This window comes from Pezoporus wallicus, unplaced genomic scaffold (genome assembly GCF_028554395.1).
Source record: "Pezoporus wallicus isolate ANWC-B61680 ecotype Strahan unplaced genomic scaffold, APGP_CSIRO_Pwel_v1 scaffold_8769, whole genome shotgun sequence".
Classification (NCBI taxonomy): domain Eukaryota; kingdom Metazoa; phylum Chordata; class Aves; order Psittaciformes; family Psittacidae; genus Pezoporus; species Pezoporus wallicus.
Genome location: NW_026642673.1, coordinates 403,004 through 430,117, shown reverse-complemented (window position 1 = coordinate 430,117; position 27,114 = coordinate 403,004). Strand labels below are relative to the sequence as shown.

The 27,114-nt window shown below is 43.2% G+C and overlaps 2 protein-coding genes across 5 annotated transcripts; both read left to right on the top strand.

Annotated features, from left to right (window-relative positions):
* Positions 1 to 284: 284 nt before the first annotated feature.
* Positions 285 to 15,310, top strand: TTC12 (tetratricopeptide repeat domain 12). Of its 4 annotated transcripts, XM_057431952.1 has the most exons (21): positions 285 to 516; positions 921 to 1,072; positions 1,667 to 1,697; positions 2,251 to 2,328; positions 2,803 to 2,924; positions 3,164 to 3,223; positions 4,044 to 4,115; positions 4,393 to 4,453; positions 4,744 to 4,932; positions 5,504 to 5,573; positions 6,359 to 6,447; positions 7,183 to 7,351; positions 8,426 to 8,518; positions 8,730 to 8,793; positions 9,731 to 9,865; positions 10,400 to 10,501; positions 10,967 to 11,035; positions 11,846 to 11,947; positions 12,575 to 12,674; positions 14,095 to 14,320; positions 15,141 to 15,310. In XM_057431952.1, the coding sequence occupies exons 1-21, from the start codon at positions 297 to 299 to the stop codon at positions 15,214 to 15,216; spliced, it is 2,280 nt and encodes a 759-aa protein (XP_057287935.1). In that variant the 5' UTR covers positions 285 to 296; the 3' UTR covers positions 15,217 to 15,310. The 4 variants fall into 4 exon arrangements, with proteins under 4 accessions (XP_057287935.1, XP_057287936.1, XP_057287937.1 ...); XM_057431953.1 differs by lacking the exon at positions 4,044 to 4,115; XM_057431955.1 differs by lacking the exons at positions 285 to 516; positions 1,667 to 1,697 and having other exon boundaries at positions 1,008 to 1,072.
* Positions 15,311 to 22,095: 6,785 nt separating this feature from the next.
* Positions 22,096 to 26,605, top strand: LOC130611320 (uromodulin-like 1). The gene is made up of 5 exons (XM_057431956.1): positions 22,096 to 22,837; positions 23,390 to 23,629; positions 24,410 to 24,563; positions 25,159 to 25,288; positions 26,343 to 26,605. Exons 1-5 carry the CDS (start codon positions 22,107 to 22,109, stop codon positions 26,492 to 26,494), a joined length of 1,407 nt encoding a protein of 468 aa, XP_057287939.1. The 5' UTR covers positions 22,096 to 22,106; the 3' UTR covers positions 26,495 to 26,605.
* Positions 26,606 to 27,114: the final 509 nt, after the last annotated feature.

Sequence of the window (27,114 nt, the reverse complement as noted above, 5' to 3'; positions counted from 1 at the left end):
CTCAGTGCTTGACGAACAACGTACGCGCGGTTCACTTGTAGCGATCCCGCACGGCACTGGCGGCGTTTGGCCACCAGAGGGCCCCCTTGCTGCACGCTGCAGGGCGAGGGATGCTCCGGAGGACCGGGCAGCGCAGCGGGGCCGCGGCAGCTCCCCCCCAGTGCCCGTGGCTGCTCCTGCCCCTCACCGTGCCCCGAGTTACGCTTGAGGGAGGGGAGGCCCGGATGCGGCGGGGCCGGCCGGTACCGAGCCCTGACCGGGGCTGGAACCATCGGTGCCCCCTGCCCCACCGCGAAATGGCGGCCAGCGAGACCCCGCCCTTCATTTGCATGGCCACGCCCCAACCGCTGACGCTACGGCAAGGGCGTAGTCTCCACGGTAACGGCCGCGGCGCTGCGCGCCGTGGGGCTCGGTGGCTCCGGTCCCCAAAGCTCGGTCCCCAGAGCCCGGCCATGGTGGGTGACGAGGAGCAGGAGCGGGATTTCCAGCGGTTCCTCCGCCGGGTGGACGATATCGGTAAGCGGGGCCGGGGCCGGTGTCGGGGCTGGAGGCGGACGGACATCGCCGTGTTCCGCGGGTACGGTACTAAGGGCTGAAAGGAGACAGTGGAAAGGGGACGGAGAAGAGTCAGATTCCCACCCCTCGTTCCCAGTTCGTTTTGTGCCAAGCGTCCTTAGGAGCTCAGGCGTCAGGGTTTGCGGATGCCAGGAGCTGCTTCCTAACCCTGGGAATTTTTATCATGTAGAAGCTGTAGGGAGCCCTTGGAAGCGGGATGAAGTTGTGTTTCCATCTATAAAGGTTATCCTGGTCATCAGTGCCCTCAAAAGCATCTCATCAGATGCACAACGGAGCTCCTGGTCCCTCCAGGATCATTTAGAGTACTGTCTATCTCTCTCTTCTTTCTTTAATTCCCTTTTTAGCCAATTTAGTGCAAGGCTTGAGCTCCCCAGACTCGGCTGTCAATGCAAAAGCCATTGCTGAAGCAGAGAAAAGGCTCCATGATCAAGAAACTAACAAGGAGGAAGAAAGCAAAACTACAGTCAACAGAACAGTCATCAACACCCGAGCTTCTGTAAGGACTTTATTCCCTTTGAAGTCAAAGCTGTGTGCGGCTTAGGGCTCTTAAATAATTAACCCATATTCCTTGCCCAGGAGAAAAAAATCAGAGCAGTATTTACAAGCGTGTTCTGAAGGTGACTTTGTTTTTCACTAGTTATGCTCTTGGGAGGTCCTTGATGTTGCATTGTCTTTGTTTTAAGCCCGCTAATAACACCAAAGACTTCTGTGGGATTTATCCGAGTTGAATGCAAGCACGGAGGTGCCGTAACTTGTAGCTTTACCTGTGCTTCAGGGACTTGAGCAAACCCACGTGAAGACACAGGAGTCCCTTCACTAATTTCACTAGGCTTTGATTCCTGCAGTAGGGTTTGGCTTTCAGTGATTTGCCTCGGGAAAGATACAGGAAGCTTTCCAGTAATATAAGAAACTATTAAATCCTTATCTGTTATTCAAATGTCAATTTCCTATTCCCTGTATGCATCACCCTGGATATTTCAGACATCCTGTAGCTTTGAACAACTTAACAAAGGAACAAAAGTTCCTTTGCTGCTGTGGGTTGTACTACATTGTCTGTGTACATGCATGTGCTGTGTTTCTCTCTTTTTAGGATGTGGCAAATGCAGAGGCTGTGAATGCAGGTAGGACAGTGCTCCCTCTGGTACTTAGCATCTCTTCAGTCTGTTTTAGCAGAGGTGGAGCTAGGGTTGCTGTTACTTCATGCAAGACTGAATTCCACTCCTGCCAAAGTCAAAGCTAACTTTTCTAGTGACTTTAATGAACATTCAGGCAGATTTGGGAACACACTCGAGGATCTTATAAATATGGCTGTACTTGTTCATAGGTAGAAGGCTTGCTAGTGTACTTACTGTATTCTGGTGTCTCATCTAAAAGGTTAGTATTTTGAATTCAAAAGGAAACAAGTCTGTCTCTAGAGGTTAGATACTTCAAGGCAAGTATGCAAATCCTCAGTCACAGCATGGGCTTGTCATTTGTGTTCCACTTCAGTTGTTGAAATATCCCCTTAGTATTTTCTTTCTAGCAAAATAACTTGGAAATACCTTAGGAATGACCTATTTCCCTTATCTGCAGATTGATTTTAACGATGCTTTTTTTCCTTTTTTTTAATTAAAACCAACCAACCTACCTGACAACAACCGTAACTGAAACACCACCAACTCTCCCGGTTCAAAGATGGCTTTCTGGCAATGTTGGAAAAGGATGCAAAAGAACGTGCTAAACAAAGGAAGAGAAATGAACACTTAGCAAATGGTAATTGCAAAAGGTTTTTCTAGGTAATGCCTCCAGAGACTACTTAGCAAGAACTGGGCTGGTTTGGGACGCTGTCCAGCTACTCTGATACAGTCATTCTCATGCAGGCTGAGATAGCGCTTTGGTTATGTGAGACCAGCCTTCTCCACAGAGCTGATTAGCTGGATATAACAGGGTTATATACTTGACAGAGTTGTTGCAACCTCTACTTCTCCATGCTGTCCTCTTTATGATATGAGTTTGGGATGGGGCAAAGACAAGCTCAGTTTTCTCTCTGAAACAGCATTGGAGATCATGTGGACTGAATAACTCAGAGGTCTCTTGCAAATGATGGGTAATAAAGACACTGCAGTGAAGCTGGACTGTAATTTTTGTGATTATTCCAACGGGAGATTATGGCTTCTGTTTCCTTAATCACCTTTTGGGGAAATAAAACCCAAATGGTATTTTAAATGCATGTCTGTTGGTTTGCAGCTCTGAAAGAGAAGGGAAATGATGCCTTCAGGAAAGGAGACTATGTCAGAGCCATTCAGAGATACACTGAAGGTCTGGAAAAACTGAGAAATAAGCAGGAGCTTTACACAAACAGAGCACAGGTCAGCATGTGGGAATGAGCTACCACTATACTGCTTTTGTATTTTGGTTCATTACATTTATTCTAAATTACAAACTCCAAGTAGATAGAGGACAAGTGAAGAAACAGCAGGGTTTTTTCCTGCTAAATCAGTGGCCAGACAAACGAGCAGTCTAAATTAGGTGGGTTTGTACAATAGTTAGTGGAAGTTAATTGAAATACTCTCATTATTCTGCCTGGACTCCCTTGGCTTTATTTCAGGCCTACCTGAAGGTGCATGAGTATGAAAAAGCCATTGGTGACTGTGAATGGGCATTAAAGGTAATTTTAGGATTTTGTCTTTTATGATTATGTCAAATGATCCTTGTGTGTAACTGATGATACAACAGAAGTCAACTTGTTAATAGAAATGAAAAGATGTGCTGGTGTTGCACAAATTCCTGCATCCTAAATTCACTTGAGCAGCTTAAAGCAGTTAGTATCTCAGTGCTGCCTGTATGCAGAAGCTTTTCTAGCTCTTAAGAGTATTTAATAAGTGATAATAAGCTATTAACTACACTCATTGGCACCCTTCTAAATAGGGAAAGAGACTCAAAGCTCACAAAGATCAGATCTGCTGATCTGAAAAGTGAAGATACCCTATAAAATGCCAAAGAGCTGAATGTGAATTCAGTTGTGTTACATGAGTGATGCTTAGGACTGCAACACGGTTAAGAGATTATTAACAATATCGGCAGCATCATTTCAAGAAATCAGTATTTTTCACAGGGATTTGAATGGGAAAAGATAACCTAACTTTTAATTCATGGCAAAAGTAATCAAATTATAGACTTATAGAATTATAGGCCTTAGCATTACCTAACTGCATGGGGCTCTGCTTGTATTGCCTGAAGGGCAGGTTTCTGGGAAGGATACTAGGAATAGCAACTTTCCCCCTTTAACTAAACCAAAGCCAGTGCTCCTTGCATTGAGAAGGAAAGTTGGTACCTGGAGGTAATATTTTAGCATATAATCTTCAGATGCCTCTAGTAGATGAATACCCTGTTCTGTGCTTACAGTTATTTTGGGCAGCTATACCTATTAATCAGAAGGCTGTGAAAATATTAAAAGGTAAAAATTAATAATTTCTTTTTTAACACAGTGCAATGAAAAATGTATTAAAGCCTGTTTTCTAATGGGGAAGGCTCATCTGTCACTTAAACACTACAGTGAGGTAAGCTGACTAAATTTTATGGCCCTCAGACCATGTTTTGTTCTGGTTTTGGTGTAGTGATGTGTGTAAAAGAGAGAAATCTGTGATCTTAAGCACTGGTCAAATGAAAGTATATTGAACGTTCAGGCTTGAGAGGAACTTTCTGTGCTTTGCAAAGACTAATAATTCTAATAATAGTCAACTTACACTTTTAATTACGAAAGTTTTTACTTGTGTGTCTCCATAAGATTTATTTTCCACACTTAAGTACAGTGGCCCATTTCTTTTCTCTGTTAAGGCCAGGCAGTGTTATGAGAAGATCTTACAAATCGATCCCCAAAAGGAAAGCCTGTTTAAAGGTAAGGAATAGAAATGGTTACCCTGTCACCCCTTGTTTTCTGATCAAGATGGAACCTAATCAAAACCACTATTGTGCTTTTCAGAACTTTTGATGGAGTCTCTTCACTCAGCTTTTGTTTCAGATTGTTTCTTCTTTAAACTCTGTTCCGCTGATCAGAGCTGTGGGTCATTCTGTACATTTGTATGTAGAAGGTAGCTCTCTGTCAAGGAATCAGCTTCATTCTCTCTTTGAAAGCTGACCATATACAAACACTTAACTACCATGCTTTGTCGTCTTTTGATTTCCAAGATTGTATGAATGAGGTAAACTTGGAGGAGAAAAGAATGAGAGATGAAGAGAGAGCAATGAAGGAAGTTGAGTCTGGAAACCTTGCTGCTCTGTCCATAAAGGAACTGCTGCAGAAACTGCATAGACCTGACCAGAATGTCCTCTACTATGCAGGAGGGATCAGACTTTTAGCTGGAACTGTGAAAGATTGTAAGTATTTGATGTAAAGGTTATTGATGATGGGAGCTGTAATCCAAGCAGATGAATACAATTGGATTAGTTCCTTAAGGAACAGGAAAAATTATTCCTATAGTAAAGACATAAAATCAGCAGTGTTTAATATTTCAAAATTTATGGGTAGTAGATATTTATGTCTATTTTACAGAAGCAGACCAATGTTGTAGCTGAGCTGTTAAGAATTCTATAGATTTGGGTCTCTTAAGAGCTGTTTCGTTTGTTTAGAAATATTTGTAATTCCCTGCTAAAGCATATTGATTTGCAAAGCCAGCTCATGTTTCAGTCTTCCTAAAGAGCCTTTAACTTGAAGTCAGCTGTCCTTTACAGCACCAGGCATGAATTAGAGCACTCTTCAGCTTCAAAGCTGCCTCTACTTCAAGTAGCACTCCTGGAGTTGTTCTCTTTTGATGGCATTCTTTCCCCAGAGCTGTTGATCCAGTGACCTTTTCTTTTAACACTGTGTTAGGGAAGAGCAGGAGTCTGCCTTCACAATGATCTGTCAGCCAGATGGATCACAGAGCTGATTTGTTTATCTCTTTTTCAGGTACTGAGCAAACTTTATTTAGAACAAACAATGGATTCAGTATCCTCGGAGACAACGAGATTGTAAGAGGGTAAGAGCTCTCCAGAGGAAAACAGTAGGGTGTTAGAGCCTGAGGAAATGAAAACACTGTTTTCAAGAAACACAATCACCTCTTGAAATGCAGATGAAATGACCAGAAGATAATGTAATAGCAGATTTTAATGTCTGAATGGACTGACTCATTTCTGCCTTTTAATACAAACAGTGCTTTCTTAGATGCAGTGAACAGAACTGAGTTTCTGCTTCTGTTTCCTATTTCTGTACAGTTATCCTATCTCACAGTAAGAACAGGTCTGATTTAAAAAAAACACAGCTTGATAGAGAAGAAATCTGAAAGCACTTAGTTGCTGAAGTTGCTGAATGTATATTTGAGTCAGGTTCAGGTAGACAATGGCAACAAGAAGATGCGATTGGAAGATTTTGCATAACTAAGGTTCAGAACAGCACGACTGGTTGAACGGAGCAGGAGAGCTATTCTTTAAGGTTCTCAGTGGGACTGCAGCACAGAGATTTCTTGAGGGTTCATCAATGTTTTGGGTGCAGAACTGATTTTCTCACCTTTATGATGCCATGTAATGCTCATATAAGGTCTGTGTGTGTGGAGGGTAGAGTAGACCTAGTAGATAATAAATCTGCTATCAGGGGAAGTCCTCTGGAAAGCCATACTCCTAAAAACAGTTAACCAAGGAGCTGGGTTTAGAGCTTATGAGCTTAAGTGTTTTTGTGGCAGATCCTCATCTCTGTGAGGCATTGCCAAAGACCTAATTGTTTGATCTGTCCTTTGCTCTTTTTTTTTTCCCACCATTTCTAATTTAGGGGCTTCTGTGCAGAGAGCAAAAACGCTGCTGAAGTGGATTTGTCTGTTTCTCTTCTGCTCCTTTGGCAAGCTGTCTGCGCTGGGAACGGTAAAAAATATATAATCAACATTAATCATTGTTAATGTATTGTTAGTATGGCGCTTACTGTGTCTGAAATTGATGTTTGGCATGAACATCGCTTTCCCAGAGCGCTTGCCTCTAGACCTTATTGTAAACTAAGTTTTACAGGTCAATAGCAAGTGCTGGCATGCGCTGCTAGCAGCAACCACAATTTTGGCAGATACGTTCATTACGAGATGAAATTTTCAGTCTATTTCTATGAGCGTATTAAAACTACTGAAGGGGTGGAAAATAAATTCCCTGTGATTATTACTGCTTTTAAGATAATATTACTTGTATAATTTTGTTTTTAAACAGTTACGCCAGCAAAAAACAGAGTTTTATAGAATTCCCTTTAGAGAAGGCAAATTCTTTGGCATTCACAGTCAGGAGTCACTGGGGAGGCAGCCCTTGTTTCTAGGGAGTATATACATAGATAAGAAATGGGCTGGGGTGGTGGTGGGTAGTAAAGTGGTGCAAATTGCCACACAAGGAAAACACAGAATGCTTGATGCCAGTGCCTGTATTGACTTGTAAATCATGGAATCCAGCTGATTCTCAGGCGAATATTAATGCTGCAAGGCAAGGGGAAACCCCACATTAGTGAATGAAATAGAGACATTAAACCTCTTAAATCAGCATCTAGGAAAAAAGAGTAACAGTGATGCCATTGTGTATGACATTGCCCTTGGATCTTCTTTTTTTGTTGTTGGTTTTATTCAGAAGAAAATCAGCGTCTTCTGTTGACTCACCCTGATGTGAGTGCACAGCTGCCAAAGCTGCTTTCCTCAGGGGTATCGGAGATCCAAAAGGAGACATTGGCACTAATTTATCTTTACTCAGAGAATGAGAATGGGAGGAGACTGCTGGTCAGGCACCTGGATCTAACCAAGTAATAAACACTGCTATTATTTAGACAAATCTCCTTAATGCCTGGGTTCACAGACGTTGGGAAATCATTCCCCTAGCAGTGTGGGACATTATGTTCATGTCAATGACGTTGAGATTTCTGTCCTTGAGGGATAGGCCTAGCTAAGCAAAAGTAAAAGTTAGGGGTGTGAGGAAAACTTTAGTAAACTTTGTACCTGAAAGTGTCTGCAAAACTAGGTAGGAAGGGCTTATTCTAGAAGATGTTCATACAATTCTGAAGCATAGCTTTTTAAACCACTGTGTGTTTGTCTAACCTGCAGTCAGAAGTTTACACTGTTGTCTTTTAATAGTTCATGGTTTCAGGCTGTGAGTCTCCTCATTTGGTATGATTATTTAGTGTTGCCATGACTCAGAGTGGAGAAAGAAAGAAGAGGCTGTTGCCTTTATCTTACTAACCTGGTATTTCCTTTTAGAGTTAAGCAGAGGTGAAATCTTAATTTATTGGCTGGGACTACATGGTTCAAAGTAATGGATGAACAGAAAAGATTCTCCAGCAGTTGTACACACTTCATTATATTAATACAAGATTAGTCCAGAGACACTTTTCCTTGGGAGGAGAAGCTCCAGAAATAGCCATATCTGAGAGAATGCTTAATAAAAGGCAGATAATATTACTGTGGCTTGAAATATCAGGAGCCAGATAAATCTCCTGTGACCTTCTGAAAGAGATCCTGGGCCTGATTGCTTTAAAAGAGTTAGGGTGCTCAGAATGCAAAGTTGCAGACATTGAGCTTCTTGGCAGTTGGGCTTGTCAACAAAAAGTGGTGAGACTATAGGTTCTCTTACTGTGCTTACGAAGTTAGAGAAGAGAAGCAGGGAATTTCAGCTCAGTAGAGGAGCATGTGGAAATACTGTGAGAGAATCTAGTGCTGAAACACTGTTTTAATGGCTGTTAGGTAACTGAGTGTGTTTGGAGAGCACAGTATATCTAGATTGGTCATAAATCATTAATTGTGTTGGTGCACTTAAACTATAATTTGGGTCTTTAATAACTAACCTGAAGCTGACATGATTTTTTTGGCTTATGGAATTACAGATGGCTGCAGGTTTTGATGATGTTTGTCAACAGCACTGATGCCAAGGCTAGCAGTGCCATGAACATATTATCTGATTTAACTCAAGAGGAAAGGTAACGTATATTTCTTCATTAATTTGTAAAACGTTGTACTTCAAAATGTACTAAGTGAGCTAGTGATAGAGGCTGTTGGCTGCCTTTGCTGTGAGGGTACATTGCTGACTGATGTTTACCTTGGTTTTATGTTGCTGTTGTGTTACCTTCTTCTTCGATTTTTGCTTAAAGCTTTAAGTGTCCAAATGCAGCTTTCTTTATCCCCCAACAGGTTCAAAACCCAGTGTCGTGTCATGCTTTCCACAGATGTTTTACCTTTATTCACCCAGTTGCTGGTATGAAAGATCTCAGTGTCCGTATTTCTGGTTTACTTTGGTGTAACATGGCTTACGACCACTCTTTATAGCCAGTTGCTCCTAGACAGAACCCCTCAGTGGCAGAACTGCGGTAGTTATTGTGCCTTTAGTTCTGTAGGCATAACAAATCCAGTTTTGTCATATGCTTTCCTTGGGAAAATGTTCTCAATCTCCCGTACTTGGTGCTTGGGTTCCAGGTGTTACCAGTTTTATATTCAGTAAAATCTCTAGACTCGATTGCAGATTCCCAGCAGTCATCTGTCAGGCTCTGTGTTAGGCTCTTAATGTGACTTCAATCCACTGCCACCAACCGGTTGTATTTTGGATAGTGACTTTTTCTGTTTCTAATCTGAAAGACCAGGGTGAAGAGACAGCATCAGGTCACAAGGTAGAGATGTTTAGTGGTTCAGATCCCTTTCCTGGATGTTTATTTAAACTGCAAACTTATAATACTGTTGGTACAGAAACTTGTCCTCGAGAAGAGGAAAGGTAATAGGGAAGATTTGTTCTGTTGCAGGACAGCAAATAGAGCTGGAAAGTAAAACACTTCCACTTCTCCAAATGTGCACCAATACAATGCAGTAATTGTAGCATTTTTACATTGCTTATTGCTCTTGCCTTTTGAAAGCACCTTACTGGAATGACAGCTGCAGCAGAGGCTGTTCTGTGAGCTAAGGGGTAGAAGGCAGTATTCACAGTCTGAGGTGAATCTAGGCACTTTTTCCCAAGACTCTTAAAACTACATCAGGAGATTAACTGGGAAAATGGGAGTGATTTCCAAACTTCAGGCTGTTGGGACTTAACATAGGTAAGATTGATTCTGGAATCCCATTTTCCATTGCCAGAGTGATAGGAGCATGTACTTGTTGTTTCCTTGTCATTTGTTCTTAACTTGGTATTCCACTGTTCTCTTCAGACCTCTGCCAAGCTGGTGAACCAGGCAGCCCTTGCCCGTTGCATTGGCATCATGGGGAATCTGTGTGCAGACGGAGTCATTCGAATGCAGATGGCTGAGTGCAAAGAGTGCTGGCAAGCATGCCTAAAGCTTGTGGTAAAGAAACTTGATGGCTTCCTAGAACAGTGTTATCAGCCCTATCTCTTGTGGAAATGGTACTTCTGTGATCATGTTCGTTTTCCTCCCTTAATAACTCTGAACCTTTGACTGAGATCTTTCGAATCTAGTAGTTGGATTGAGGTCTCAGAAGCTGTGTCAGTAGGTGGCACTGGTGGTGGGGGGAGAGAATGAGTGATCCCTTATTGTGAGTGGCCCCTTTCAGGGTAAGGATGCAGTATGAACTCAGTCCTCTGAAACTGAAGAATTCAGAAGGTGGGAAAGAACCTTGTTACCTGATTAAACATCACAAGTTTGGAGTGTGCAGTTTTAGATACCAAAGTGAAACAAACACAAGAATGAATCTGTATCAAAAAGCTGTTATTAGCTCTGGTGCCCACAGAACTTGTTCTTCCTTCTGAGTGCTCCCTCATTCCTCCCCTGATGCATCATGTAAGTAAGCACACAGAAGACTGAGGAAGTGCATATTTTGATCTTCTGAATTGATTGTGCTTTTCTCTCCTTTGTATCCAGGATGAATACTTTGATGTGAGCACATCCAAATACCAGCAGTGTTTGTTTGCAGTTCTGGGCCTCATGATGAACTTGCTGCTTGAATCAAATGTGATTATCCAGGTATACAAGATCTGTGAATATTCTTCAGGCTGCCAACCTTGGATTTTGCTGGCGTTCAGTTAATTCTTCATTTTTATTGGTGTTTAAGGTTATCATTAAGGGTAATGGACAAGTAAGCTAAGAAGTGAAAAGGTGTACAAAATTCCTTCCCTTTCCTCCTCCCAGTTATGAGAAAAATACAGTGTCAAGCACATACCTTTCCATAGTAGTATAAATGTTTTGTTCTGCATCAGTCTCCAGTTATACAATATGTGTAAACACGTGGCACATTCCAAAATTATTTAAAACTAAGGATTCCATCAAGAAGGAAGAAATTCTTCTGTTACATGTGGGTGCTGAAGTATTAGTAACTTAATGCCATGTGTGCCCTGATCTCCACTGGATTCTTTGTTGTAGAGTACTTTGTCTATTAACCCATTTCTGCTCTATCACTTCCCAGCTGATGTTTTCACATTGTTGTTTCAGTACTTTGCTGTGGACATAAGTGGCAGGTGCGTGTCTCTCCTCAGGGATAAGGATGGAAGGATTGTCACAGTAAGTGGGATATCTATGGACTAACAAAAGATTATATTAGCCAACCTGACGTGAACACTTAAGTGCAAACTCCTGCCCTGCTTTGAAGCCTAAACCAATGATTATTACTAGTAAAGAAATAATGCATTGCTTATATTTGTCAGGTTTTTATATGGTTTGATGCAAGAGGTTCTCATTGTCTCTTGAAATCTACATGATAGAAGCTCTTACAAATAATTTCATCCTTAGGATGGTTGTCAATATAAAACCTCTTCAGAAAAAATAATAAATCTAGAAGCAAAGGAGCAAGAACAATTTGGGTGCTCAGCAGCTGTTTAATTTCACAGTTCCTGTATGTGAATCATACTTAGGAGATTGTGCTCCTGTTAATGGTGTGTCACTCCCACAGGCAGCAGTTATTCAAGGCAAATAGGTAGGAGCAGATGGGAACTCAGAGGCTGTTCACCTCTCTGCATTCACATGGATTGTTCTGATCTGCTTTACTTGACTCAGTACCAGCAGTGCTGGGCTTGTTTCTACTAGGAATTTTTTAAGTAACTAAACTTACAGGGAGTTGCCCTGGTGTCAGTTTGGTCTCATCTCTCTCTACACTGAGTCTCTAAAAGCTGTGCTAAGTGCAGTTTCCAGTAACAATAAAAAAGTCATGTCCTGAAGATGTTCTTTGCTATACTGCTGTAAATGTCTCTTTTATGACTGTAATTACTTTGGGTTTATTCTGCAAAACCAAGATAATTTGAAAACTGTTGCAAGTTGTCTGGACAAATAAACTTTGTGGTTTTTTAACCTCTCTCACATTGTTTTCTAATTAAGAGAGCCACTGGAGTGCTAAGTCGCATCCTGCCAGCATCCTCCTCGGCGGTAGAAGAAGTAGTGAAAGGAGGGGTGGTGAAGAAAATGATCAAATTTTTGAAAGTAAATGAATTTAACAAACTGCAATTTATTTCTGCTTGTATTATCCCTTAAGAAAGCCATAGTTGCCCCTGTGTTTAGCTTGTTTTCCCTATGAGAAAGACCTGTGCAGACACTGGCTTCATTTGTCTGCATCTGTGTTGTCCGTTGTTAACAGTGCTCTCAAGTTTAGTTTTAAGCTAGGTAGCCAGTTTTGGAGACTAGACTGCCTTCTGTAGTCTGGTCTGTAGGCCAGATTTCCCAGTTGTTGCCATGTGAGTGAGATGCCTGTGCACAGCTCTGCTTCCAGACGCCTGTAAATTCAAGAACCCATAACTGCAGGGCCCAGCTGGAGGACTGAAGCTTACAATTGGTGTGATCTGATTTGGACCACTGAAAAGCAGTGGAGCCCTTTCCACTGTTTATCTGTGAGCACTGAACCAAGCTTGGGAGCAGGAAAGAGATGGTTCTTGTGTCCTTTTCAGCCTGTGTTCATCTTGAGATGCATATTCTGCAAAGGTCTTAGTTTGGTATTTGGGCTTAGGCAGAAGGAACACCTATCTTCATGGTACCTAAGCTATTCTGTAACCTTGAGCAAGCTGGGGTATGAACTGGGGTATGTTTGTTAACGTATGCTTTAAACAAATCTAGGCTGGAGGAGAGACTACATGCAATTATGGTATAAAGACCCTTTCCATCTGCACCAGAAGTAACAGGCAAGCTCAAGAAGATCTCGTGAAGTCAGATAAAGGTAAATGACTAAGCAGAAGCTGGATGCAGAGATGTAATCTCAATATTGGCCAATTACTTTCTTCTGTTCTAGAATGGACCTGAACACTGGTGTTTAATCTGGCAAGACTTCAGCCATGGTATCTGACCTCCTGAAACAGTGCTTAGTGATCCTTAGCCCTGTGTGTGGATGGAAACAGGCGCATCAGATAATGAGCCCGAGTTAGAGAAACTGTGCTTTACTTGAGTGAAATGGCTTGGTATGCTTTGTCAGGGCCAGAAGTATATAGATTCTGAAAGAAAGTGCTTATAAAATGTAACTGAATTGGGTTGTATTTCCCAAAGCTAGTGGCTAAAGTAGAAAACTTAAACATGTGATTTGCAGAAGTTGAGGCTGAGTTTCCTTCATTTACATGTGGATATTTAGCCTGGTATTAAAAGGAAATGGATATGGAGACAGAGTGATAATATCAGGCCAGGTGTCTTAGGGTATTTTTGAGTATATTCACTCTAGTCATGCGGTATAACATTGCTTGGATTGCTTTACAATGCAAGTTCAATTAATGCTAATGTGACTACAACAGAGAATACTTAAGTTTTATCTAAATGGTTGAACCTGTCAAGAAACTGTCAGCTCATGTAGTTCAACTTGAACCCTAAGGATTTCCACTCATGAAAAGCCTCTCAGAGCATCATCTTCCTATTGTACACCCCATATTAGTTTCACTGTCATCTGTAAATGAGCTTTCATTTCCACAAATTAGCAATAACACTTCACTCTAATTCTTCCTGCCAAAACTCTGGGTATTAATCTTGTGAGAAGTCACAATTTCTTATTTTTTCCATCTCTGTTTGCCAACCCAGACTTTGCCCTGTTGCTAGGAGCCTGATGGAATTGAGCTATAGTCCCATGACATAAGATTGCATTCCAAATGGGCCGCTTAGTTCAGCTTATTCACCAGCCACTGTTGCTGTCTGGAGCAGCAGTGCCTTTTCAGCAGATGATGTTGCAGAAAAAGGTGGGATGTGATCTGGAAGAACAGATGGGACCATGAAAGAAAACCAAAGCAAACTTATGTAACCCCCAAGGAGACTTCATGCACGTGGAAGCCATGGCTGTAATTTATTTAGAAAGTGGTCTACCTGAATGTTGCTAGGTTCCGTGGCCTGAGACATTGCTGCTGCTTACAGATGCCAGCAAGAGCTATGCAATTCTGTGCCAGTACAGACAAACTATTCTGCTGCTGTACATTAGTGTAGGTTGCAGAAGTAGATAAGCTGAGCTGCTTATGAAAGTCCTTGCTCCTCCAGGTTTTCCAGAAAAACACCCAACACAGAGCAGTGCTCGCTCCCTGGGAGTTTAGATAAAGACAGGAGAAAGTATCAGTGGTACTCGAACAAATCTGTGTGCATTCTGTACAATTAATCTCTCTTTCTCCCAGGGTTCAGTGTGCTGCTGAAGCTCTTGGACTCAGAGAATGAAATGATTGTAGGCAATGCTGCACTCTGCCTTGGCCAGTGCCTTGTAGTTCCTGGAGCAGCAACATCGTTACTGAATTCCAGTGTTGTGATGATCTTGTTGAAACATGCTGGTGGCAATGCTAGAAGAACTTCAGTGCAGGAGAATGCAGCGATTGCTCTGGGGAAGCTTTGTGTTGCTGAACCAAGGTACTGTAAAAAAGACTGTTGTTCTTCTACACCATCTGTTTCTTAGCCGATGATAATTCTTGACCTGTATAAGTGGATTCCATATGTAGAGCAAGCAGGTACAGGGCAGATCGTTAGTTTACATAAATACTCCATGAAATCTACAGTTGCCACTTATGGTGCTATCCCCACAGTTCTGTTCCTGTTCCTACTTAACGTGTTTCAAGGAGAATTGCTTTACCTGTGCTGGAAGAATGGAAAGAGGAGGAGTAATGTTGTACCTTTGTAGAGGTCAGAGCAATAACAAGAGCAAAACAGAAGTATAAATGTCAGCAAAGAATGTCTGCTGCTGCCAGCCAAGTGTATGCCAACCTCTAGCTAGCTGCAAACAGTCAGCTGGATCTTGAACTACATTCCAGGCACAGGAACTGAGCTCAGCTTGTTAATATTCATCCTGAACCATTGCAGAAAGCAGGGAACAATGCTTAGTTTCCAAAAGTTTCAAATCTTGCTTCTGCTGGAGATCACAAATGAGCAATAGAGAAATTATCTGCTCTGAGGTACAAAAGGGGAACACCTTATTTTCTTAGGTTGGGGGGGGGTATTTGCAATGCCATAAATTTGCACAGTTGTCAGGTATTATTTAGGACTTTCATTTTCCTTTTTGTAGGGAACTGTGATCTAGAAACTTTCTCATGCTACTTTAGGAGTGATTTATCGAAGGTGGCATTGAACATCCTTGACAATTTGGGCATGGGTGATATAGCAGAGGACTGGAAGCTGAAAACTTTTATTGTTGGTCATCTTATATTCCCCAGCAACCTTTCTATTGTCTTTTCAGGCATATTTTTCAACTGCGGAAACTCAATGGTTTGGCCATCCTGAGCTCCTCTATGAAATACGTGCAAAGCATCTGAAGTTTTCAAGAGAGCTTCAAAATGTGCTGTTAATATCACTTGCTGTTGAGTACTGTAGTTTTCTCTTTAATAAAGCTAACTCAAAGTGCATCAACTTTTCAGTCCCTTTTTAAAGTGCTCCTCCACAGAAGCCAGTCAAGCAATATCAGTGTGTCAGGAGAAAGAAGTTACTTTATTATCTAGGCCAACAACTAAAATAACAGCTTGCAACAAGCTTACCTTTGATTTACTAAATAATATTGCCTGTTCTTATAGCTGAGTTCCTTGCTGGTTAATCACTGACCAAGGCATTGTCTAATCTCCTTTACAGTTTGCGTCCAGTACCCAGTGTATTAGAAGAAAAAACATAAATTGTGAGCTGTGACTTTGAAGAATCCTTTCTTTCCCCCATATGCTGTTATGGTGATTAGATTATGATTTAGTATCAGACGTGCAGTATCACCTCACACTTGGCTTAGACCTTAAACCTCACACTTAACTGCTTAAATAAGTTGGTCTTAATTTTGCTAAGTGCTCAATCTTAACAACAAGGTACGACAATGAGGTTTGTGTATGAATGATGGGCTGTTTATTTTAGTAGTGTTACACTTGCTATCTTCATTAATGTAATGGTATCCCTTTGTCCTGTCCTTTTGTGTGGAGTTTCCTGATCTTAAGTACTTTCTCATGGCTCCTTGTGTTCATCTCTGATCTCCTCTATAGCTAAAGTACTGCTGGAGGAAGTCTGTCAAATACAACGAATATGCTCTTCACAAATCCATAGATGCACATCATACACACAAAGCTATACTAAAAGCTTGGAGAATTTAGGTTAGACAGGGATTTTGGCCTTGGTTTTGAGCACAGGGAACAAAGAATGTATTACCTTTATATGGCAGGGAACAGGCCAGTGATGTTTGACTTTAAAATGGATTTTCAGTTTGCCTCCTTGACTCCTGTGGGTTTCTGCCCTGTATATAATCTTGTCCTTCGGAGCTGTGTCTGACAAGTTACTTATCATCTCCTTTTCAAAACAGCAGCTGAATCACCTTCCCACTTGAGAAGGAAATTCTCTTGCACCTGGTTGTATTCCCTTCACAGAGAAAAGCACACAACTGATAATCTCAGTTTCATTTTTCAAGCTTCTGCTGTAAAGTTACAGCCTGCCCAGGCACATAGGTAACAACTACTGTGTGCAGGATTCAAGCCCAAATAAGCATTAGGCTCTAAACCTGACAAACAACAAGCACTGTCTTAAGGAAAAGAAAGTTACTGAATCTTGCATTTGCAGAGGGAGGATGTCAATGTCAGAGCTGAGCGGCAGGTGTAGTGTGTCACCGGAAAATCACAGGAGAGTCGAAATCATCCTTAAAAGCCTAAAAGCTAAAGGTAATTCTTGGGTTTGGCTGACAAGCTGGGTTTTGCTTAATGGAACCTTTCATGTACCAGTTGCTATCGTCCCTAGGAGAACTGCACACAGTACTCAAAAGTAGCAATTTAACTCTTTCTGCAGAGATAGAGTTCCCTGACATAGGCAACCTCTGGTATTTTCAATCACGTTTGCTATCTTTGCCATGCACATGAATGCACTGTCTTGTTTAGTGAGAAATTGACTCCAATTGGTGCAGGCTTCTTTTTTTTTTTAACAGATTATTGGTTGCTGTCTGCCCTAAGCTCTTATAAAGTAACCCAACACTGCCCTCCCAAAACAAACACAGCAAATGCCCACGGCTAAGAGGCAGCAGTGACTCCTTAGCAAGCCGCTTCCTATCTGACCATAGTGTAATTGGGATGGCTCAAGAGCTGCCTCACAAGATGCAGGAAAAATTCCACACTTTTATTCTGATTGCAGCTGGACTATTGGATTTAGCTGGTGAGTGATGTGTTTTGTTCTAATCTCAGTTGCTTTCTTTCTGCCTTCTTTTCCTCTGTTATCAGTGGGTAGAAAAACTATGGTAAATATTGTGCCATCAGTCTCAGGTGTGTAACAACAACAAGATGAAGGAACAGCTTCCCTCTGTGCAGCTGTGCTATAAAGGCTCAAGATTTAGTTTAAGTGGTTTGTGCTGTGGGAGCTTTAGCAGCCCCAGATCAGGACAGAGCTGTTCTATTTAGCTGAGCTGAGAGACTGTCCATTCCCCAGAGTATATATTGTCTCTTTCAGGTGGGGGAAAGCAAAGGAAAAAGAGGGTCAGTTTTCATAGAGTAGGATCAAACTCGTGCCTGCTGAAGCCTTGCTCAGAATATACTTTACCAGGCACTGCTGTTTATCACATTAAGTGTGGGTGCCACTCTTCACCATACAGTAACATGTCATTCTGCCTTTTCTTCAGGAACAGCTTAAATACAAAATTGCTTTTTAGCTTCTAGATAGATGTATTTTCTGGCAGATGCCTAAAGGAAAACGCTTGAAGTTTTTAGAGAGGAAAGTAGATTCACATTTTAGTCCTTGGTTTGGAAAGCATTCTTGGGAATGGCAACCTTCTGAATGTGAAAAGAGGAAAATAAGTAACATGTATGGATAGAACAATACCCTTTTAAACCACAGGTCTGCCTCTTCAAATTTAAAGGTCTCTGCTTTTGATTTGAGAAGTTAAAAGCAGAGAAGTTGCTGTGTTCTCTCTGCTATATGCCACTTCCACAAAACAAACAGGCTTTTTCCTGATGGTCACCCAGTATGCATCAGGAAACTCATCAGGACTGGGATACTGGGGTAGGAAGAGTGGTTAAGGAGAGCCACATGAGTAAGCTCATTCATGTATATATAAATTTTGCTTTGCCTGTCCCTCAGGCAACCTGAGGGGTTTTATTCTCATTGCATTTTCAGTTGTCATTGATATCTTTGTACGATTAAGATAAAGGGTTCTTCTCTGGCTGGTTAATGCTTTATAAGGATGGCAAAAGTATGAAATGTCATCCTTCATATGACACTGAATATAAACAGCAGAGGATCAGACTTATAACAGCTGTCTATAAGAATGGCAGTGCCAGAGCTGCCTGTCCTCCCTCCTGTATGGTTCTGAACAGAGCCAGTGGCCACTTAACTTTCTGCTTCCCTCCCACTCAGCCTGTTGCAAAGTGCTGCTACAAGCTGTTAAAAGCTCATGTGCAACTGAATAGGCAAAGGGCTTGTTTTCTGTTTGCTAGGTGCCTCCGGGAATGAGCATCATGTCAGTGAAGTATTTGGCCCGAGCTTTCCTGGAGAAGCCCAACCAAAAGCTGAGAGCATCCCAGTGTCCAGCAGAGTGTTTGCCACTACAGAAGATAACTTAGAAGAGGCGACCTTCAATTTTCAGAGTCCAGCAGTTGAGCCAACCGATGAAGGGACAGCTGACTTCATTCCTGTCCATGCAGAGCCAGCTGCAAAAAGAGCAGACGTGCTGTCCAAGGAGATGGTTAGAAACTTGGGGGAGCCTCAGCAACCGCACACAGAAGCAGCAGCTTCAGAACTCCAGGATGGACACGCATTTCCTAGCAAGCTCTTGAGTAGCGTAAGCATCCCTGTCTCCACATCAGGGCCACAGGCTACCCCACATCCGGAACAGCCAGACAGGCCACTGCAAGGAGAACCAGAAAATACTACTGAGGCTGGTTGCAATCCTACCAGCTGTAGCACTGGGCTCCCCCAGCCCTTTCTCAGTGGGGGGACACATCAAGACTCTCCTGAGTTTAAAGCTCCCTCTTCCGTTCGTGTTACGAAGCAGATGGAGGTGCTAAGTCCTAAAACGTCCCTTCTGACTTCAACAGTAAATTTTTATCCTCCAAGAAAAGAAATGGTGACATCCTCATTTCCCACCAGAGTTAAGATTGCTTTTGGAAGTACAAGGGTGCATTGGTTACCAACAGGAATGCCTCCCACTAGCAAAAGGCCAAGAGATACAAATCCACAAGTCCAGCCTGACAGCAAAGCTGGTGTGACACCTGCATACCTGAAGAAGACTCAGAATATGAATGCTGAAGCTACAACTTCTGCACCCCTACAAAAGCCAACTTCAGGGGACCTTGATGCAGTCTTTTCCAGAATGACACAGACAAGTGCTATTCAGTTTCCCCATGTTTTATCTCCAAAGCAAGAAACAGCAGGTAGTAAAGCCAGAAACTCAACAACAGCTGTAATAAATGCTTCTGGACACCCAAGCCAGTTGCCTGCTCTTCAGACACAAGGCACCGTACCTTCATCTTCATTACTGATGCGCCTGGAAGCTCTAGCTCATGATGACTTACTTCCATCTCCATTTCAAGGGCCCATTAGCACAACTGACAGACAACAGCCCCACTCTTTGTCGCAGACTCTCAACTGCACTAAACATGTTTCCCAAAAAAACAACAGGAGCTCTCAAGAAATTGCAGTTCCAGTCTTGCAAAGAGAAACTGGTCATCAGCCAGTGACAAGTAAACCTGAGCAATCCAGATCCCCTGAGAGCCCACAGGCTTCTGCAAGTTCATTCTCATTAAGCCAGTCATGGATTTCCACATTAAAGCTTTCCCAAACTACTAAAGACCCAAAAGTAGTAACATCTGCACCCTTTCCGGGTACGCCTACCTTTGCGAATGCAGCCCTTCAACCTGTGAGCACTTCTAACGCTGTTCATGCAGGGCTTCAGCCGCCTCGTACATCTTTTCCTACTTACGTTGGATTGCAGCTAATGGGCACTCCCAGCTCTGCTGAGAAAGAGCTCCACAGAACGACTTCATCCATGTCTGCTGGTTCTGGGCCTCTGCTTCAAGGCATTTCTGCCCATCCTGTATCTCAGGAAGCCTTCCCTGTGATGCTGCAGATGAGCACAGTGGAAGACTCCAAGAGAAAGAAAAGTCTCTTACTGCAGCTAGGTAAAACTGGTTCTCCCCCAGGGACACAAGTCATCCCAGTCCCCAGTCCCTCTGGACTGCATGACAACAGGAACCAGAAAGCTGTTCTTCACAGCTTTGCCCCTCCAGCTTCCCAGATCCAGCAAGCTGGTAGCATGGCACCTTTTGCTTCAGAACTGCCCTCGCTCTATGCACAGGGAGGCCAGTCCAAATCAATAACAGCAGATCCTGAACCAGTGGTGCCGAATGTTTCTGGTGAGATCCCAGGGTATCTGGCACAAGCAGCAGCAGTGCAGCAGTTCAGCACATCACATGATGCAGCTACCAAAAACCACAGTGCTTTTAGAGGTGATCAACTTAGAATGTTACCATCATCCCCATACTTGTCTTTTCTGCTTAAAAGTAGTAATGGCATGATATGCCTTCAGCCCATGCAGGATTCCCCTTTACCTACACAACTCCCAAATACTAGTGTTGGGGCTCTGCTTTCCATTCAGCAAATCCTGGCAGCATCAAATTCTTCAGTGCTGAACCTTGTCAACTTACAACATCTGAGTCCTTCTAGCTTAATTCTCATTAAGCCTGTGTTTATCCTTTTGCCCACTGACAGACCAGATTTTCAGCTGGTGCCCTCGCCTCAGGGTGAAGATGGCCACAAACCTGCCCTCTTGTTCACAAACAAGCAAGATGTGAACTTGGGTACCCCTGAAAGCAGCCATGATATCCCAATGAAAACTAGTTCTTCTTATCCCACTAGTAAGCTTTTGAGGCCTGAAATTCATTTCTTCACTCCATCTAGCCAACAAAGAGAGAAAACAAAAGTAACTTCTCAGCCAGCACTAACTTATCCGAATTATACAGCCACCACTAGCTTGTTTCAAGCTGTTACCTCAGCATCAAATCGTTTGCTTGACCCACAGATGAGGAGCAGCACTACAGTGCAGGCCACACATCCACACAGGCTGTCTGAGGAAGTGCAGGTACCTGCTCCCAGTGCCCAGGCGACCAAGGGAACTGATTTGCTTTTACATAAGGGTAAGTTAGCAGAGCCCTTCACCTCCACTTCACCACCAGTAGTTGTGTCTGCACAGCATAGCCCCCATATTTCCCCTGACGTATTTTTCACTGCTGAAAAGCCACATTCTTCTTCTGCAATTGCTTTACTCTCAGCAAAGGGACACCCTGATTTTCAAATACTTGCCCAACCTCCCTTTACTGTTACAGGGACTGTAGATCAGGTTCAGCCCGGTAAGAAACTACTGCTGCAAACTGCTGGCCATCACCAAGGCTTAGTGACCACACCTTCCTCTGTCCATCCACAGTGCTTGGAGTGTTTGACCTTGCACTCAGCTCGAACCACGAAAAACCCACTAAAGATGTCTACAGGCATCATGCCTTTGCAGTCCTTGTTGCAAAGCCTCCTAAGTACTGAGTCACTCCAAGGGCTTCCATCCCAAGCTCAGGTTCCACCCAGCACATCGTCAGCTCTCTCGACACTTCCAGCTGGGAATGGTCACAGAGGTTCAGCAGGAGGAGTCACTGTGCGTACTGAAGCAGCACAAACCCACACCACTTCTGTAAAACCTGACCTTACTAAATCTTTGGAATTTACTCCCATCGTGCCTAAGCCCTTTCTAATGACTGAGAGACCACCAATGGCACCAAAGCATACTCCATTTTCAACACAGCTACAAACAAAACCAACACTTTCTGGGAAACTTCTGGCTACACTTACCCATCCAAGGATGTATGCCAACTCTCCTGCGAGCCCTCCTTCACCTGTGTCTGCGCATGTTCCCCTGCTATCAGCCATGAAACGTGACCAAATCCATCAAGCCCCTACTAAATTGGCCAACACAGGAGAAAATACAAAGCCAACAGAAATCAGCACACATGCAAGAAAAACAGGAACTGGTAAATTCTTGGGAACAAGTGTGTCTCTGTCAGCCGTGTTTAACACAAGGGCACAGCAGCTCCCCACAGCAGTTCTTGGCAATACGGTAGTTTTAACTCCGGTGCAACCATCTGTATCTACAGGATCTACTACTGCTCTTAAGAGACAGCTTAAATTGACACAGACTACATCACAGCCTCCATTAGCAATGACTTCTCTCTCTGTATCTAAGGGTGATTATAGCACCTCTTCACTTGTGAACAAAACGGTGATTCACCTGACAACATTAACTATCCAATCTGATCCAATCATGGTGCTGCCTACAATTGCCAAAGTGAATAAATCAGCTGTGGTCCCTACATCAATAGGGAAGAGTGAGGACACGCTAGTGAAAGGACATGCAGACACCACTAGCCAGCTGCCCACTCAAGCACCCCTGTCCTCCTCACATCAGGCGTCACCACGACACCCTTTGGAGAAGGTACCACTGGAAGTTAACATTGAGCATGAGATTGGTCACTCCAGCCCTGGGCCATCTACAACAAAAGTATTTTCTGTCTCTGCTAATAAGCTTGTAAACAAGGTTATTAACCAGTCAGCTGTCTTCAGTCAAGTAACTGATGATGCTGCTGAGATGCTTCAAGCCAGAGATCTAATCCAGTTCCTTCCAACCCCAGAGAGCCCCTTGTATTCTTCGCAGAGTTTGGTAGCACTTACCCCACAGGGGAATTCCTTGCTGGGTGTTGCAAACACTGAACAGTCTGAGAGGTTGTTCTTGACCACAGATGCAGAGGAGATGGTCAGAACAGCTGAAGTAACAGAAGAAGCAGCTGAAGGCTTAGTAACTGTTCTAACTCTGCTGCATGCGGAGCCCAGTGCACTGCTGAGTGAATCACACCAGAGGAGTGTTCTGCAGCCAGATACCACCATTTTGAACGGGTAATTATCTCAGTGTAGTTGCTCTTGTGTATTTATGCTGTGATTCAAGGAGAGGGGGAGTACTCAAATTGCTCCAGGGGCTCAGTAACATGGGTACTCTGTACTGTGGTTTTAGAAACACTTTGTTCAGCAATGACTGCATCAGAACAACAAAAGTCTTTTCACATTGTGGATATTAATACTGTCCTTCAGACCTAGTTTTCTTTTGCACAATAACCTTCAACTCTCTGTCTGTTCTCCCCAAAACAATCTGCATGCAGTTTTGCAGGTGGGAACATTTGATGTTGCCCAAGTGATCAAATGCACTGGCAAAGAAGGTAGAAATTCCCACACAGTGAAATCTCAGGTTCCCCTCATTTAAAATGATTTGGCTGTGCAGAGGCGGGAGGTGGTTCTGACCATGGGAGGCTGTCATGCCAGGGCCTACATGTGGCTCATTTGCTTCAACTTACTCTTTGGTTTCACTGAGGAAACTCCCCCTAACGCTGGTTTATTCCTAACAGGCTGTGGAGCCTAGCTGGGCCTCAGCTTTTTTTCCCTGTTTCCCTAAAGCCTTGCAGTTGTGAGTGATGATGTCTGCGGCTCTGGTAACTACACCGTGCAGATGAGCTTGCACCCTGTTGCCGAAGCAGGCCCTGAAGTTGATGCACCCGTGCCTTCCCAAGAGACTTTCCTGGCTTTAATCACTGTGCAGAGTAACAGCAGCCAGCCCGTGCTCCAGATCCGGTCGTGCTGTGTGACACCTTCCACCAGCCCACGGGGACCAGGCGCAATGTGCTGCTTCTTCCACAGGTCAGACATAGAGCTGTAGGGCTGGACATAGATTTGCTCCTGTCCTTGTGCCTGGGCTGGGAATGGGCTGATTCTTAAAGGACACTCTCTGTTGTATCCTATGGCTGCAGTCTGATCTCTTTAGAGTTCAGAGTAGGCTGAAAGCAGTAAGAATGAATCAGAGACTACTCTGCTCCCTTAACTGTCTTGTAATTAATACCAAGGGCTTGACAGGGCAAAGAACCCTCAGGGAAAAAGTTCTATCATTACTTTTTGATGTATGTAAATAAGCTGTTCTGCTTCTCCATGCCATGCTGTCACAAATATCAACATCCTTCTTACACCTCCTGCTAGGGGACAGCAGAGCAGCCCAAAGGTGGGAGGCAGGGTTCCCCACAGGCCTCCATTTCTCCATCAGCATTTCATAGCTATTCATGCCTAAGTTGTCTGGGTTGAGGAAAGGGAAATCAGTGCATTCATTAGTTAATATTCGTAAAGCCACTGGGGCATGAAATGTGCATTAGAAATGCTATGCATTATTGTCATCAGAAAAAGAGCTTTCTGATTTGCCCATATTTGCTATAGCAGGAAATCACCTCTGCAATGCTTCTGAATTTGTCTAGGTCACGGAATGATTACCACCCTACAGCAGCCATTTTAATGATTGCAGCAAAGTCAGCCTCCACAAAACAATTCTGCTGCTCTAGGACTATGACCTCCACAGCAGGGACAGGGGCAGCTTCCCTCCTTTTAGTTGGGGACAGCTTGAATTTGCAACTGTTTGCCATTTGTCCTTGCCAGGTTGCCATTTGAATGCAGACACATCCAGTTACTTCAGAGCAGTAAATCCAGAGCTGCTAGCTTTACCATCCAGCTGTTCCAGATGCTGAATCACTCAGTGGCCTATTTGCACTGTGAGCTTAATGTGTGTCTGCATGGCACAGGATGTGAACAGGTACGTAGGACAGGCCCGTTCTCATGGGGCTAAAGATCTTTTGGAAAGATTTGGTGCCTCGAGCAAGTACAGTCCATTCAGCAAAGAATCTTGATGGTAATTTATAGAGCTCCACCTTCTTCCATTTCATACAGTTCTTTCTCAGTCATCTCCTGCATACTCCCTGTCTCCTAAAGCCCCAGCTGAATTTCTACTCTCAGTTAAGCTGACTGAGCTCACAGTTTACATATATTATTTTCAGTTTACATATAATCAGCATAAGAAGCATATAAACAAGAAAGCAAGTAGCAACCCTACAGGAGACTCACAAGGAAAAGGCTCAGCAGATCTATATAATTTTGAGTTGTAGAATTATGTGAAAGGGCTCAATTGTCCTGGGTCTGGAAGATGAATAGACATTTACATATGGGCTGGTCCAAGCATTAGGCAACTCACTTTTTGGAATGATAGCAGAGCTGGACAAAGACAGCCTGAGGAGCCTGCTCCAGTCAGCACTGTGGTTGCTATGGGCTGTGCACAGTCTCTGCTGCAGCAGGTTCTGCTCAGGCACTGGCAATAAGTACACATTGAGATGTTTTTTGTATGTCTTTCCCAGGACTGCTTTCAAAGCGTGGAGCCGCTTCTCCAGCCAAGTGACAGGAACAGCTATGGAAACCTGCACAACCTGATCTCATTGGGCCCAGTTTTGCAAATGAAGGACAGGTTTCTATATAAACCTGTGGAAGGTGAGTCTCCTGATTTTAACTTGTCTCTCTCCATCTCTTTCTGCAGAAGTTTCTGTTTGACTTTTCCTGCTGTAAGAAAACCAGCATTCTTTTAACAACTTTATTGGCAGCCATCTCGTATGACTAGATTATATCCCAGCATCTCACCACCTTCCTAACATCTCGTCACCTTCCTAAATCCCAAACATGATGGTTAATCAGTATCAAATCCAATAGACTTTCAGTCAGGAGACATAGCCAAATGCATCCTCTGGAGGAAATGAAGCTTTAGAAAGAGGGGGAGAAAAATATGGCAGAATGTCCTCTAGCTGAAAAGAATTTTCCTGCATGTTACAGTATTTTGGTGAGACACGTAGACTGAGAATGAGGAATGTCATTAAAATAATTGAGACATGCTAACTCTTTGCATCAAGACACTGGGTTTTAGGTGAGGTGAGGTGAGATGGGAGGAGTCAAGGTATAGAGACCTCCTTTTAAACATTTTTTCTGTAAGTTTTGCAGCTTTCAGAATGGAAGAGCAATGCAGTCATTTTCTGTACTGAGCTTAGGGAGGAGTCCCCATATTTAGAGGCAGTTATCTGGTACAGCAAGAAAAAAAACATCCACAAGTAACTGGACAAAACTCTTAGGATCATGAGGCACAGAATGAGGTGGGTCATGAACCAGGACTGCTTTCCTTTTCGTTTCTGTTCATAGATTAAATACAGCAGCTAGTTAATGTTAATTAGATGTTGTCCAGCTATTAGAAAGTAGTGATGCTGAACCTGGTACATCATCAGCTTGAGAGACTTCCTAAATCCACTTGCACCATCCCTGAGAGTCGCCTAACTTACTGTGGTTTTACTTGTTTTTGCAAAGAATATTTACTGCTGGGATCTTATGGCAAAGAAAGTAGAGTGTTTGGAAAGGCACTACCCATCCAGACTACTCTGTGGAAAGGAACTTAGCCATACCTGCTTGGCGTGCTATAAAGATGAATCAGAGTTGCACCTTCTCTTTCTTCTCCCTCCCTCTCTTAACACTGTTCACTGCTTGTTTACTTCTTTATTTCCAGGACCTGATTCTGCAATGCTGGTACCCATTCTGCTGGGATCCCTTACTGGCTTTGCTGTCTTGGGCAGTGCTTTCATAAGCCTTTGGCTGCATCACAGGCAGAAAACCAAACACATACACTACGCAGAGTTTGGAGAAATCCATGGCTTGTGAACCATGAGCAGCTGACTAGTCCTGCAAATCCCACACTGCTGCTACAATGATCAGGAAAGCAATTGATTTTGCTGCTCACCCAGGGAACAAGATAGCCTGTCTCAGCTTTAAGCATGTCTCTCCTTCTTTTCCTTCTGGAATCATCATCCCTGGAAGTGCTCAGAAACAGTGTAGAGGAGGCCCTGATATGCTTTACTGGTGGTCTTGGCAGTCCTGGGGCAATGGTTGGACGTGATGATCTTAAAGGTCTTTTCCAACCTAGTTGATTCTATGATTCTATAAGTCCATCAAGTGCAGAGAAATAATTTTAGTAGTGGTCCAGCTATAAGGGAGAACAGAGCTTAAAACGCAGTATGTGTCATCACCAGCAGACAGTCTGTTCATAGAAACAGGAAAACAGGGTGCAGGACAGCCGTATAAAATAAAGCACTGTGGACTAGAGCCATGCCATCAAAAGAGTGGATCATTAGGAAAAATTACAAGCCCCACGTGTATTAACTGGACATGTGGATGAAAATCCAGCTGCTCATCTTTACAGCTTAAGGAGCTGAGTCCCTTTATCTTTTTGCTTTACTCACTATTTTCTCGCTGTCAGCAGAAGCAAGTTTCTTCTGCCTGTT

What these genes read in the sequence shown, in the direction of transcription:
- TTC12 (XM_057431952.1), top strand. Translation starts at nt 297, where the DNA reads ATGGCGGCCAGCGAGACCCCGCCCTTCATTTGCATGGCCACGCCCCAA. An exon ending in AAATGAACACTTAGCAAATG is followed by an intron (nt 2,329 to 2,802) that starts GTAATTGCAAAA and finishes GTTGGTTTGCAG; the next exon opens with CTCTGAAAGAGAAGGGAAAT. An exon ending in TCTCGTGAAGTCAGATAAAG is followed by an intron (nt 12,675 to 14,094) that starts GTAAATGACTAA and finishes TCTTTCTCCCAG; the next exon opens with GGTTCAGTGTGCTGCTGAAG.
- LOC130611320 (XM_057431956.1), top strand. Translation starts at nt 22,107, where the DNA reads ATGACTTCTCTCTCTGTATCTAAGGGTGATTATAGCACCTCTTCACTT. An exon ending in GATACCACCATTTTGAACGG is followed by an intron (nt 22,838 to 23,389) that starts GTAATTATCTCA and finishes GTTTCCCTAAAG; the next exon opens with CCTTGCAGTTGTGAGTGATG. An exon ending in ATGTGCTGCTTCTTCCACAG is followed by an intron (nt 23,630 to 24,409) that starts GTCAGACATAGA and finishes TGTCCTTGCCAG; the next exon opens with GTTGCCATTTGAATGCAGAC.